The sequence below is a fragment of the Pygocentrus nattereri genome, chromosome 6 (genome assembly GCF_015220715.1).
Source record: "Pygocentrus nattereri isolate fPygNat1 chromosome 6, fPygNat1.pri, whole genome shotgun sequence".
In the NCBI taxonomy this organism is placed as follows: domain Eukaryota; kingdom Metazoa; phylum Chordata; class Actinopteri; order Characiformes; family Serrasalmidae; genus Pygocentrus; species Pygocentrus nattereri.
Window position 1 is genome coordinate 18,914,084 of NC_051216.1, and position 16,087 is coordinate 18,930,170.

General features: G+C 38.8%; 1 protein-coding gene across 1 annotated transcript in view; it reads right to left on the reverse strand.

The window, feature by feature from the left end:
- The window catches only part of bmpr2b (bone morphogenetic protein receptor, type II b (serine/threonine kinase)), a 70,962-nt gene that overhangs the window by 24,924 nt on the left and 29,951 nt on the right, over window positions 1-16,087 (reverse strand). Inside the window, exons 2-3 of the mRNA XM_017692218.2 lie at window positions 15,796-15,978; window positions 14,573-14,746 (exon numbers count right to left, since the gene is read on the reverse strand). Coding sequence (XP_017547707.1) covers window positions 14,573-14,746; window positions 15,796-15,978 — 357 coding nt within the window. The remainder of the gene's footprint in view (window positions 1-14,572; window positions 14,747-15,795; window positions 15,979-16,087) is intronic.

The window sequence follows — 16,087 nt, forward strand, 5'->3', positions numbered from 1 at the left end:
CGGCATGGCGTGAGTGACACAGACCATGTTGCTTTTTAACAAATATACTGTGCAAACCTGTCACACCAACTTACAATTAACAAATGTGTGTAATCAGGTGTGTTTGAGCAGGAATATCACCAAACTGTGCTGGATGCCAGCCCTCCAGGACCAGCAGGAGCACACAACTCTGTGGTCCATCAGTGGACATTTTCTAGCCACATGATGCTGTGTGTTAGATATTTTGGGTTGATTGTTTTCAGTGATGTGTGTATTGAAGGTTAACCAAATGAAAAGTAAGAAACAGAAAAGAGGGCGTCTACCAGCAGCAGCACACAGAGAGCAGAATATAGGGGCTGAATGAGTAACAGTCCACAAAGGTCTGTGAAGAAATGGACACAAAGGTTAGAGATGGAAAGCAGGGGCAAACACACACACACACACACACACACACACACACACACACACACACACACACACACACACACACACGTCAACGCACCACAGGCCTATAAAGTCAAGTCACGCTTCACTTGTGACTTCCACCTATACCCACTTTTACACACAGATTAATTAAACAGTCAAACATAGGCAGTCACTCACATCCTTCACAAATCTCGAAACCTAACATTCACTATCAGAGCCTGGCATTTAAATATGCAGCGGTGCTTCCTATCAGTAATGTGGTTTAGCAAACAAGATTGGCCTAATTGCTCCAGGAGAACAACAAGCTTGTTTGCTGCACTGCTCAACAATCGAATGAGAAACTGAGGTTATTACCGGTTTATCAATAATTCTCATAAAGCACTTTTATTCCATTATCAGAGCATCTCCGCAAGCTGACTCCAGAGCCCATGAATTAACCTTCAAGTCCACCAAATAAAAGCAAAAACAAAGGTGGACAATATTTGTCAGCCTAGTGGAGGCTGGTGTTGTGGATGGACCAGGCTGCAGAATTAGATTTCAAGCTTGTCTCAAAGTATAATGAAAATATTGGGATTCAGCATGGAATTCTAGGCTCATAAAACTGCCACTTACTGTGAATGTGCTGACAAATTACCGATAGAAGAAAGCTATCGGGTCTGATAACATTGGGTGACACAGGTTCCTTCCCCTGTGGTTCACTGACACACAATCTTTTCCTCCTTCAGTGTGTGTAAGACTGTCGCAGCAGATAATGAAGCTCTTTGATAGAGTCAGACTGGTCCTATCAGAAAGCTTCCAGTTAGGAACACTGCAGCGACAAAGCCAAAGAGGCACTTCCTCGGCGGATTAAGCCCCCCCCCCCCCCCCTCTCTCTCATGGCCATTGTTCCAGTGCTGCTCACTACATCACAATCACCAACTCATTCCAGACCGACTGCTATCATAGACAGACAGCAGAATTACAGCAAATGTGGATTGCTTTAACACTGACCAGAGGACAGTTTTGTTTCTCTTATTATCCCTACATATAAAACATGGCCAGGAAGAACCTGTCGCCGACACCAATTGCTTGTTTTAAGCTGTTTCTGATGTACAATAATTTGAATATTTGTATGTGGTTAAAATTCATCAGACGCCAAAAGTTGCACAGTGATTCAAGTGACTGATATGATTACGATGGTCAGTCCTCAACAGTCAAATTTCTGAAACTCATCAGAAACTCAGTCTTAAAGGGCCCACATTCTATGATTTTTATGAATATTATTTTTTCCCTTAGATCAAATTACAATGTTTGTGAGCTTTTATGTACTAAAACAGTCACAATACATTTTTATCTGACTATTTCCAAACCTCTCACAGTTATTCATGTTGTTTTTGTTACTAAGCTCTATTCTGATTGGCTGCTGCTGCTTATAACTTCAGGGTAAACTGCTGTAGGGTGAGTAGGAAGATACATGACATCACAAAAATAAATTAAAATTGAGCTGTATGAACACAGCCACGTAAACAATATGTATGTTTAAACTTTTACAAATGTTTACATACTACTACATCACTACTATTTTTTTTCCAAAAAAAAGTCTAATTTCCATGAAAAGGGCTCTTTAAATAACAAATATAAACCAAATAACTTACTAATAAACTCCTGCTTAAAACAGGTAAATAAATTCTCACAATTATGAACTGTTGAACCATAAACTTCATATGTCATTTAACCTACGTACCTTACAATTTTTTTTTTGTTGTTTTTTTAATTGATGCTTTATTAGATTATTGATTATTTATTATGAAGATAAATCTGAAGAATCTTAATATCAGTCCATATTGTCATTTAAACAATATATCGGTCAGGCTGCACCTACAATTAGGACTTGCAGAGGCAAAGCTGCTCCCAAGCCTAAGATGTAAAATGGCTTCCTCTGTCTGGAAAAAGAAAGAGGGAGGAGACCCACACCGTATGTATCTGACTAAAACGGTGTCTGCTTTCAGACGAACAAGCTTGCCTACCTACCTCGTAAAGAGACAAAGGAAGGGTGAGAGACAAAGGGGGAAAAAAAAGACAGGGAAAGACGGAACACATGACGGAAAGGGAGAGAGAGTGAATAGAGGAAGAGATTGAGTGATTGAAGAGGACCAAGCAAAAAGACACAAGAAGAAAGAGCATTGGTTTTGAAAGGAGTAGGGATAGCATATGCACGGAAATAAAGTTCCACATTTCAATTTCACAGCCCTGAGCTGTCTAGGCTGAGATGAGATGAGATGAGATAACAGGGTTGATGACAAAAGGCAGGACACAAAATGGATAGGCCTTTCAGGGCACACTCCGATTACCCTCCACCCTAAATATCATTGAACTGCAAACAGCCCTTCAAACAGGAGCCTTTACTCAGCCTTCAAAACAAACAGAAAAAAACGGCTCCTGAATCAGCCTCAGCCGCTGCAGAGTGTCTAGACGTCTACTGGCAGGCGGACAAGCTGGATATGCGAGTTCAGGTTTCACACACCGGGATGGGTGTCTGTGACCATGACCCGTGTGACCCTGAAGCAGTTGACCTGTTTGACCCCCGCTGGAGAGAGTGCTGACACGGCCATGAATCAGTCACGGCCGGACTGGTTACCACCCAGCGCCTTGGCAACTAACCCATCAATCAACAGTAGTCGCCGTGTTCCATGCTCAGTATGAAACAACCACAGATGTAGTGGGAGATATGAACACACAGCCATACCCATTTAATGAATGCACATACCTTCATTGTTTAATCAATACTAAGCATTTAGGTGCGGCAGAGAAGACAAGGTTCAGGATAATTATAAATGTAAATGTACATGTTTTGACTGAAAGTTATTCTTCTACGTTGCCAAGCCGTACCTGCGTGCCCTGCCTCCACAATGTCTGCAGGCCGCCCACTCGTCTGCACATGCTCATACTTCAAACGCCATTTTTAACCAGACACAGAAATGTCTGTCATAACCCCACACTACTTCCTCATGCACACTGCACATGAACACAAAACAAGCATTAAATGATCTCCAGGCAAAAATATCAAGATACCTGAAGATTTTATGATGCATATAAATCATGATGTGTTAGCTGGAGAGTAACAAAATAAACAACAGAAAAAAGGAACATTTTGGTAATTCAACAAAAACTAAACTATTAAATTTAATAAAAAACAGGAAACTACTGACAATAATTTAAAATAATAATATATAAATAATCAATAAAACAAAATAACAGCTGTCAATCATCAATTTGTTACTACACAGTTGTAACTGGACAGTGCAACAGGGGTGGGCACTACGGCAAAAATGTAACATTACAATAACCAAAGGCATCTACAATACCAGATATTTCATTGTGTACTGTGACAATTTATCATGGTTATACTGGCCACCCCTTCAGTGCCAAACTGCTGCAAAATGTTAAGCAGAGCTCTATAACTGGTCACTTTTGTTTAAGAAACACTGGTCAGTGTTCATTAAGTCTGAGAAAAGTGTACTTGGCAGTCTCTCGTGATGATGACGACTGCAGCACACGGTCATACCACCCAGCCCTAATTACCTCCGTTTTTAATTTCAGGAAGGAGGGAACTTCAATCCTGCCCTAGGGCTTTAAATGGAAAAATCGATGGAGGGAAAAAGGATGATCATCATGAATTATAGCGGCAGGCCTGTACGAAAGTGGTCACCTCTGTCTATATTTATGACCCTATCAGAGGGAGAGAAAGAGGTGAAGAAGAGGAGAGGCAAAGGCTAGGTGAGGAGAGTAAAAGAAAAAGGTGAGAAGATGGAGAGAGGGGAGAGTTTAAGGCATAGAGAGATTGGTGAAGATGTAGTCATGAGGGAGCTCATATTCAACGCTTCCTCAGCAATTAAATCAGCTGCCAAGGTTAATCTATGCCTGATCGATCAGCTTCTTGTGGCCTTCACGCCTGCTTTCACAGTCAGAGCCTGTATAACAGTATTCAACTCAACACACAAAACAGTCCCTATAGAACACAAAACATGCACTCTCCAATAAGACCTCAAATGAATTAAATATTTTAAAAATATTAAAATATTTAATATTTAAGGTTATTTAATATAGAATATTTAAATATTTAAATAATACTTTCAAATTGTTAAACATAATATTATCTAGCAAGCAGGGTTGTGTTCAAAATATCAATATGGTAATATATTATGGATCAGCTTGTAGCAATTATTTTTAAAATATTTAACTTTACATGTGAAACACAAACTTCCTTTTCTGGCAAGAGAAAAAACCATGAAGCAATTTCATGTACACACACTACTCAAAACGCATACATGAGCACCAGTAGATGAGTCTTAACTAAAGCAGCAGCATGTTAATGGACCGGATTGAAAAACAGTTGTAAAAATGTCCATTTCAAAATCTGTAATGGCAGTCTTACAAGAGTAGGCCATAGTAGTGGGTGACACACAGGTTGTAGAAAGGTATTAGTTTTACTGGCATGCCACAAATATGCTAGATAACACCATGTACATAAAGTGCAAAATACGCCAAGAGGTGCTCTTTTCCCAAATGTCAGAGGTTGTTTCTTTCAGTAATTGGTCAGCTGCATTCATTGCAATTAGCTGCAGTAAGTACTGCAACCATTAAGCCAAGAAATCCACAACTTTACAGCTTCTACAGGTATCATGTATAACTATAATATCTATCTATATAAACTATAATTCCAGCCAAGTCTGATGCTCATAGATTTAAGCATGGGTCTATAGTGCGCACATATTAAACAAATGACTTGAGAAATTCAGATGTGAAACCATTTCCTGCACCATTTTTCTGAGCCAGAGAAGCTGATGTGTATGTGTACACAACACTTATTTATAGTGTGTTCAGAAAACCATTTGAAATTTACTTCAGTCATTAACTATGGTTTCTATTGCTGATTTTATCATTCTAATTATATACAGTAAATAAACAAAAACAATTTTGCTTAAGCATCCAATTTGGTTTACATATATATTACTACATGAATGGTTTAAACACACACACACACACACACACACACACACACACACACACACACACACACACACACACACACACACACACACACACACGGACGGACCAGTTATCGTATCAAACGGGAAAAGAGGTATCAGTGCATCCCTAGTTTCAATAGTTGGGGGGTTTGCTCTTTATCATTATTTGTATATGTATTATTTACATAGCAGATTTTGGAGAAACAGAGTAATGTCCACTCATTAGTTAATCGTTGCCTGTTGTGTTCATGAATAAAGTGAATATCTTTTAATAACTAGTGTTATTAGTTGTGTCTGCAAGTTAATCTCAGTTTCCCAGATATTTAGTCTACAGCTGTAATAAGTTCTAAGTTTGCAGTCTTCTGTGATTAGCACCTAGCTCTTAGCATTTCAGTTATGTAGTTGTAGAGCTGCTTCGTGTTGTAGTACTGTTAAATACTAAACTATGTTACTGTGCTGTGTGTGATATGTGGCACATGTTGCTTAACATCTTATTGTTCACTGATCATTTTACAGTCACAGATTTTTTTCACACATGCATGTGTACACAAGTACTGATTACTGTGCTGTTGCTTTTGTCATTAGAAGTTCACTTCTATAATTCTTGGTGCTCTGGGCAGCACATCCAGAGTTTTTTAATTTTTCCAAGTTGAAATTTAAGGTAAACATTAATAAAATGGTGATAAAGTTGCGAATAAATCAGATTTTTTAAAAGTTTAAACACTGATGAAAATTCTACATCTGGTTTGTTTTGTCATTGTATCATCTCACACATGCAGGCAGTACGACCATGTAGGGTAGTAGTTGATGAGCACGGTCCATTTATCCATAACTGCACACACACAGTGCCATCACCTGCAGGGAACAATAATATCACACTAGTCACAGCCACACACAGTCTGCCCTTTGGCTTTCATCTCAGATTAGGTGCTCCTTTGGACCAAGTCTAATCTTAACCATCACTTTACCCCAGTGCCAACATCAACTATGGCATGAGACTGCTCCTGCACTGTTAAACAACAAAGCACACTGACATAACTGGATCCATCCTACATAGAACAGTGTGTGTACCATGTACAAGTGAGAATTTCTGGAGTGTTGCAGTATGCTTATTAATATTCATTTCTTTATATGGAATTTGGACTACATACAGTTAGTGTTTTAAGTTGAAAGATACATATTTTTGTGAACGGGAATGGTTTTCACTTAAAGCAAGAAATTCCCAGGCTTTAAAAACATATATATTTTGAGTGTATTTAAATGTAAGATTAAACCTTTCATGAGATGTTGTCTTGTTTTGGCAACTATAAAAGCAAAATTAATGTGACATTTCTTTTTTCCCTTCTGTAGTGAATGATGGTGTCAAATCCACAAAATGTATTATACCACTCCGTGCTTTGTTACACGACTAGGCGATAAAAAGGTTTTGGGGATAAAAAGTTGTGGGGATTCGCTTCCATTCAGCCACAAGAGCATTAGCGAAATATGAAATGGCCTTCCTCCAAACTGTTGAAAGCATACACCTCTAGAATCTTACTGTATGCTGTAGCTTTAAGATTTCTCTTCACTGGAGCTAAATGGCTGCAGAGAAAACAAGGAAAGAGTCCTAGACCATTATTCTTCCTCCACCAAATGTTTTCTAGCCAAACCTAGGTTTGTCTGTCAGACCGCCACGACGTGCATCAAGATTAAATCAGTCTGAATGTGGTTTTAACTCGCATAAGTGCATGGTGATCTTGGGCTTGTGTGCAGTTGCTCAGCAATTCAGCAAGCTCTCTACAAACCTTCTTGAGCTGATGTTTTTTTCCAAAAGGCAGTATGGAATGGCCAGTGAATGCAGCAACCTAGGACTAGCAGTCTTTACACATTACAGGCTTTAGCACTGTAAAGTCCTTTTCTGTGAACCTGTGTTAAATACAGCCTCACCCCTGTGCTGTCGCTGCTTCTACATGTTTCCAATTCACATTTGACAAATTGACTTGATGGAAAGGAGCATCCTGTAACAAAAGCCACAGCGAAAGTCAGTAAGCTCTTCAATATAACCCATTGTACTGCTAATGTTTGAATGTTAAGATTGCAAAGCTTTTCGCTTGATTTTATGTATGTATTAGCAAAGGGAGCAGCTGCAAAAATCTAAACTCATAAGGGGTGTCTACACACTTCTGTGCTAATACAATGACGAAGAAGAAACCTGAACTGAAATTGAACGGGGTTGAGGGAGGTGATGATGAATAAGATGATAAAGACAGAAGATGAGAGAGACAGAGGGAGAGGATGGTGAGTGGAGCAGCAGGGTTGAGGACAGGTTAAGAGGCATTTTTAATCTGGAGCATCTTTAGCCAGAGCTCCTTTCAAGCTGCCTCTCCTAATGCCACAATAGCTGGCCATCATAGCAACCTTATTCCAGCACTGACAGGCAGGACTAGAGAATGCATACACATTTACTCAGAATAATGCAGACAAACCAGTAACACAAACAAAGCCCAAAACAGTTCTGCAGGACCACAGCCAAGACAAGTTGCGCGTGAGTGGGTGGAAAGGCATGTCTTGTTTACAGATTATGTTTTCATTGTACTGTATGTTTACATCTCCAAAAGCACAAAAACATAATAGTTAACCCCTTAAACTGCAAGGGTTTTTATGCTGGCCTACATTTCAATTCCTCACTATCATAAGTACATAATTTGCATATTGTTCTCTATTATTATTATTAGTAGTAGTAGTAGTAGTAGTCGTAGAACTACATTGCATATTCTTGTAGTTACTGAATCATTTATAGCAGTTACTGATCAAAAAATCTTAAGATTAATAACTGAATTATACGTCTACGGTATGTATTACACTGTGCACGGTCAGTGTTTACCAAAGGCCTTTGCACAATGAGCATAATTTATTAATGTCAATACATGAATTCAAACAAGTGCACAACTGATCATATCTTGCACACTAAACAGGATTTTTTGGACTAACAAAATGCATTTTTTTTTTATTTCCCTCTTTATTTTTATTTTGCAAACTATTGCAGGCTACGTGATCTCAGTCAACCAATCACGGCTGGCATCTCTGGCATCGACATGGCAATAAACAAGCTGATGGATCAGTCGTGTTCCAGCAACCACAACTTATAACAAATGTCAAAAGGATTAGATGGTCCTCTGCTTCATCACATGTGGGGCTGCATTGCCAAAAGCAGCTCAAAGTTTAAAGTTACAGACATCTGAGCTTCTGGATGAAGACTCCCCATGCTCGTTGATTGCTCAATTTCACTGTTTAGTGAAGAGCAAAGGATATTGTTTTGTAGTTGAAGATCTTTTGCCCACTTGTTATTATTATAATTTTTTTCTCACACAAGCACAGTAGAAAAAAAAATTAATGTAACCTCAGTATACAGAATATAGTATATAAAATAGAATATTTAGCATTTTCATGTTATTTACGTCATATTAGGTGTGTAACAGCCTCATGAGTGTAAATTGCTTAAAAAATGATCAGCATTGCACAAATGAACAGATTCGATTGATATTTCAAACTGATATTTGAGGATGCACTGTTTTGTATTATCTTTGCAGATACACAGTGTGCTACACAAATGACTGGGCTTGAAAATTCCAGGTGCTTTTTTTAAAAATAATTCATAAACCAAACTCATATCAAACCTGAAAACATGTATCATTACAGCTCTACTGAATAACAGTACTGGGATTGTTTCACTGTTTTTCAAGTGAACCACTGATTCTCCCCAGTTCTCCTTTGACCTTTTACTTAAATGCTATGTGATGTCTGCTAAGAAGCAGCACAACGCCTCATAACAAGAGGGGGGGGGGGTAACTCTGTTTCATCGTTGAACTACTGCCTGACCTTTGGGGTAAAAAAGCTGTGTTGCCACCAGCCACCCCACCCCGATGAGAGGCACTTAGCACCTCTCCTTGCTACTGTTTAGGGGAAGCCCTGCTGTGGCTACTGCTTGTCATATTGCTAACCATCACATTGCGTTCAGTGGTGCCGGTTTTCACGTTTGCTGAGCACTTCTTTGTGCCCGAGTTGCTCACGGCAGAGGCTTTTTGAGCACATCAGCACAACAAATCTGCTGCAACTTGAAGCAGAAAAACAAATGAGTCATGGTTCTACTCTTAGGCTTAATGGAAATGCAAGCAAGGGCCAAGCATAGATTCACAAACTGGAATTCATTCACTTGAAAAATGAACGGGCTAAAATTACCTGCAAATGTAGAAAAAAACCTGAAACAATTCTCTTCTGTCTCTCACGCAAATACACACATACATCCGGTGATATCATCATGTTAATGGGTTATACAATGTGATACAGCCTACAGCGACAAGCTCTAATTGGAAAGCTTATCAGGTTATTCAGGCCTTGTGCAGGCGAGAACATCATTCACTGCGGGTGTGTATAGGGGACATGGGGCAGAGGCTGCGCTCACACTTCAGCACCAATGTCTTCAGGAAACTCAGGCACTACACTTTGAAAACGGATGTGCTGTAGACTGCTGATATTATAAGTCCTTTGCTCTGGCCAAGCCATATGAGAGAGAGCAGGGACAGCTGCAAGCTGCTGATGTTTGTGCGTATGACTGCAACTTTCCATTCATCTGCCACCGCTATCTGCACTATGAAGGATCTATAGGCTGTGGAGAGCAGGCCATAGTATTGGATGTCAGCACGATAAACATATTCTTTATGTATTTATTTTTGTAATGTACCATTAAAGCATCATTGCATTAAATAACAGCTGTGTAAAAAGAGGACTCACTGTATTTTCACAATAAACTAGTGAAAGTGTCCAGAACAGGCCTGTCACAATCATTAATTGTCATATAATAATTGTAATAACACTTTTTTTTTTCTCTGGTAATTGTATGTAACTATTAAAGTACAAGCCTACAAGTGGCCAAACTGGCTGATTAGCTGTATTGCTTTCTGGTTGCAATGATCTCCCGCTCTGTTCGTTTGAGTACTGAATCTTCAACACTGATTAGAGCCTGTGGTTTGTTGATCATCACATGTCGATGTCCTCTCATTTGCCTAAATGGTGGCAGCAGTATTGTATATCATGGCAGTAAGGCATCTAAACATAACCATCACAACAGCAGTAACAGTAACAGTGGGGCAAGCAGCAGGGAAGCTTATGAGGATAAAGGCCACTTTTGAGGATGAAGGCCACTGTATTCTGCCTGGCAACACCAACAACAACGGCCAATGGACAAAAGTTGTTTTTTCCCCTGATTAGTTCCCTGTCCCAGCTCACCTTCCTTAGGCCCCTAAGCTTGGTACAAGGCCAAAACAGGCATGCATTTTCCCTATGTTGCGTGCAGCCACACATAAATATAACCACATTGATGTATTATAGTACTTTACAATACATTATTGCCCAGTGTCAACAACATTAACAGATTTTAATATTTTCATTAGCAATTAGCTCGGTTTGTTTCACTTTAATATAGGCCTGATGTTTCAAATATACTAATTTATCAGTGCTTTTTTTTTTTTTTTTTGTAAGAGGCAGTTTCACAATTAGGCAACACTGAATATTGCACTGATCTTAACTTGCCTCACTATTTATTTTATTATTATTATTTTATGCACAAGCTGAATTTTCTGAATACTGTACCTGCCACGTGACCCTTTCTTGTGCTGTGACAAAAGCATGTTAAGCTTTATTAGTTGGAAATACACACTAGACTCTTTATGTTGCTTTTGTCTACCGTGTAATGTTGCTCCTTTAGAAAATTAAATGTACTGAGAAAGCAAAATGCAGAGGGTGAAAAGACTTTCACCACTTCAAACAGGTTCCTCTGACCTAAATGCATTTCTAAATGTTCTAAAAGGCATTTTAGTTTTAATTGCAGTTAACATTTTAAATTTACCTGGCAACACTTTGCTTACTTCCAAATCCCAGTGCATTTAATGTGGGCTAATTAGTCCAAATTATGGTCTAAACCAAATTTCAGAAAGAACACATGAACATCAAGATGTATAAGATGAACATCAACATGTATATATTTTTTAAATCATCAAAAGACTGAAAAACATTAATATATACACTGAAGCCCTAAATCAGCTTAAGCATTCGTTCAGATAATTTCATAATTAATTTCATAATTAATTCACAAATAAAAGCTTTTCATCATCAAATTGGAAAGTGCAGTGCTGCTGTTTAAGTTGTGGAAAAAGAAAGGAACAAGGAGTCAACAAATGTCTCAACCGCTGTGCAAACCAAACTGCAAACGAATAACTCACAACTACAGAATCTGACAGCCACTGATTTTTTTTTTCTTCTTCACTGCATTGTTCAGCTGCATTTGGGCCATAACTCAATCCTATTCTTACACCAGGGCCACTGCTTCTATAAAGCTGCTCTAAAGCCAAAAGACAAAAAGAGAAAAGCAAGCAAGAGAGAGCGGACGAGCAAGAGAGAGAGAAATGAGCACAGGAAGGGACAGTGAGAGTGAAACAGAGGGAGAGCACAGGATGAGGGAAGGAGAGGAAAAAGGCAGGGGGGGTTGGTGGAAAAGAAAGAAAGAAAGAAAGAAAGAAAGAAAGAAAGAAAGAAAGAAAGAAAGAAAGAAAGAAAGAAAGAAAGAAAGAAAGAAAGAAAGAAAGAAAGAAAGAAAGAAAGAAAGAAAGAAAGAAAGAAAGAAAGAAAGAAAGAAAGAAAGAAAGAAAGAAAGAAAGAAAGAAAGAAAGAAAGAAAGAAAGAAAGAAAGAAAGAAAGAGAATATATTTGATGGAGGGAGTGGAGAAAGGGAAGGCAGACAAGGATTTTATGGCCTGAGGCAAGGCAGCACACAGACCCAGGATCAGGAAGGAGAGAAAGCAGAATAAGGGAACACAGCAAACAGCTGCAGAACACAGCACTACTTCATCTAGGGAGAAACTTCAGTTATTACTGTACAGCAGCAAGACGGAGTCCACCTGTGTTCTATATGGGGCAGCTCCTTACATTTCCAAGGGACTGTTTTATCCCCCCACTGAGCAGAGTTCTAGATTAGCAAGCAAGAAAGAAGTATGTTATATATGCTGGTCTCCAGAAACTCTCTCGAAGTTATGCATCCAAATTTAGTCAAATTATGAATAAACATTAACCTGAACATACATCCCTGAAAAAGGGGCTCTTCTAGGGGTCTGTACTAAAGACAACAGTTACAAAACCATGACAACCCAAAGGACCATTTAAATGTTTCTATATTTCTTTTTCATGACAGAGAACTTATTGTGTATGGTTATTTAAAGAACCTTTAAAAATGGTTCTATATAGCACTGCAAAAGGTTTCTACTATTGTTACAAATCACACCAAAAAAGGTTTTGTTGATATTATGCCCGTTTTGCGAAGAGTGTACCTAATATTCAATGACAAAAGGAACAGCTGTGCTCAGTGTTGTATCTAGACTACATAAGGTAACAACTCTTGATGACAAACTCTGAACAGAGAAACCTGATGAAACCAATATATTCAAAGACCATTCAGATCTTGGCATTTAAAAGAATGACTGTCCACTTATTTATGTAATGTCAAAATGCCAATAAAAATAGATAAATAAAAGCCAATACTGTCTGAACAGTAAAACAATCTCAATGTGGACACTGGTAGTTGAACATACTGTAGAGTAAGCAAGTGCAAGTCACTAAGTGTTCCACAACAAGCCTGAATAAAGTCAATCCCACTATTAATGTTACCAGAACAATAGACTGAAAGGATAACTATAGTTCTTTCACCCGGTGCATGACCGCAACGAGTAACAGCAGAGGGAAGCTAAAAGCTTGTCTTTCTGGCCATCTGACTGTTTACAAGCACAAAAACCCAATGCTACAAAGATGAACTATGGCTGTCTGAAAAGCTAGAGGGACCACATGGTTTGTAAACTTCTTAAAGAATGAAATTCTCTTACTTTTCTGTGACATAAAATTAAATATCCATGCCAAACATTCAACACAATGCTGGACGATATATATATACCAATATACCGTGATACTGACATACCAACCCCTGTTTTGGTGCTATTTTAGTGATATTTTTGACAGATAAGGACCATTAAATTTCATGCACTTTCCTCACGGTAACTGTACAGCGCTTATTTAACATATAGACAGCTGTAACGAGCTGTAAATGTTAATTTAACATTTAAAGATTATTAGCTAGTATGTCAAAATACAGTTTAAATGGAATGACAGCAAGTGAAACTGAAATCAGACCCACGCCTGGACCGCTGCACCAGGTTTAAGACTCCATGAACACATCTGTCATTTTGCTCACTACAGTAATTAAAGAGTGCTTTTTCTGATCTAGACTCTTCAGTGCTTCAAATGTGATGAGATTACAAAACACATGGGGGATATGTCCGGGAAATTCCAGGATTTTTCCAGCACCTACTATTTTCCATGACTTTTCCAGGCCTAGAAAACCAAATTTATATATTCCATGACTTTTCCAGAATTTTCATGACTGTACGAACACCTTGAGCATCTTGGTGACTTACATGCAGTTGGTGCTGCCCAATCAACAACAGCATACACATTTCTGATTTCTGGGTCTGTATATGCTGAAGGAGACACACAATCCACCTTAGCCAAGTAATTGTTGTGGTACAACAAGTCTTTAAGAAGGGATTTTTGGAGTTAAATCTAAAACCAGCCAGTCTTTCATCACTAATCTTGTGCTGTGGCAAAAGGCCTGACTTAGCATTCTTCTGTTCAGCACCTCAGCCGATGAGGAAGCTTGTAATGCATGCACACATTAAATAACCACCTTGTGCTTACAGAAGGAGAAACAGAATGGAGACAAAATGTGAAGGAATAACTGAGTAGCAGTAAAGCTGTACAATATATGAAATGCAGTTTGCAATAAGAGTCCTCTAGCAAATTGCAAAAGCTTTGGTTGAGGGTTGTGAAAATCCTGGTGAAATTTCAGTTACTATTGTTTTATGTGTTTTGATGTTTATGTGTGATTCAACAAAAGTAAATCAATAAATTAAAATGGACTAATGATTAAAGATCAAATAAGAAGATCTAAGAGAGACGCATTCCAGTTGGACATGTTTCAGGAGTGTAAGAGATGATTTAAATACTAGACGTTAAAGATAAAACACTGTGTGGCTGTGAGTGATAAGTCAGCAGTGTTAATGTTAACTGTAATGACTCACATATGGTGGCACTTGTAGGGCTGGGAACCCAGTTCTCTGTGAAGTTGACATTGCACATGTTTGTACTGCAGCAGCAGAAACGGTAGGTGCCATTCTGGATCTGTGACGGTGTGGTGGTCACCACGCAACGGTCGTCATGGCAATCCTGTTGGTCTCCAATGTAAGTCCAGCAGCCTGCAATCAAACGAGGAAACAAGGATTGTTAGTAAGGCTTTGTGTATACGGTCATGGAAAAATGAAACGACAATGAAAACCCTTGTCTTTGTTTAACATATTTAAACATTAAATCTTCATCTTCACTTAACAATATTAAGAGCTGGAGGTAATATAACTAAACAAATAAAACAACATTTTTTCAAAATAACTTGTAGAACCTAATTAATAGAACTGCATTGGAAAAAGTTTTATTACTACTTAAAATGCTTAAAATTAGAATCAGGTGCACCAGGGCAAAGTAACAGATATATGTTTGGCACAAACCAAATAGCAGTTGAGCCCAAGAACCCTATACCTACAGTGAAGCATGGAGGTGGAACTGTCATGGTTTGAGGCTGTTTTGCTGCAGCAGGGCCTGGCAAGCCTTTCATCACAGAATCCACTGTGAATTCTTTATTGTATCAGAGGGTGCTTGAGGAAAACGTGAGACCATCTGTCCAAAAACTGAAGCTGAAGCAGAGGTGGACCACGCAAAATGACAAGGACTCAAAACATTCCAGTAAATCCACCAACGAATAGGTCAAAACATAGAAACAAAGTTCTGGAATGGCCAAGTCAAAGCCCGAATTTTAACCCTATTGAGATGCTGTGGGGTGATTTGAAATAGGCCGTGTGTGTGTGCAAGAAACCCCTCAAACATCACACAGCTGAAAGAATTTTGCATGAAGGAGTAGGAAAAACTTTCTCCCAGTCAATGTCAGGGATGGTTTTAGAAGTGTCTAACTGAAGTTATTTCAGTCAAAGAGGAAAATACCAGCTATTAGGGCACAGGGTGTCCTAACTTTTACCTCAGTAGAAATTGGCATCTCTTACAATTTTTCATAAATGATGACAAAGTCAAATTTTAATTTCTTTTGCAATGGTGAAGCAATTATATCCCTTGTATGTATAGATACTGTTCAAATACCTTTGCTAATAAAGAACTAAATATTTAATGGTGTGGCCTAATTTTTTCACATTAGTGTATGTACGCACATAGCTAACAAATAGTGTATGTATATGCTGACCTTGTTTCACCAGGCGGATGTCCCCGTCATGGGTTTTCTCCCAGAGGCCATAGCAGCGGCTGCTTTTGCTGCACAGGATTGTGTTGTTCTCCCGCATCACACGCCAATCACCAGCCGTGCTCTGCTCGTCAGGCTGCTGGTGCTGGTCATTAAATGCACACTCTCTCTCCTCACTCTGAGCAGCTGCAGAGAGAAAGAGAGAGATGAGCATGCTAAAAGAAAAACATCCTGAACACCCTGTGGAAGGAAAACTGCATTAACAAGCTATGGCTTTACAAACACTAAAATGCCC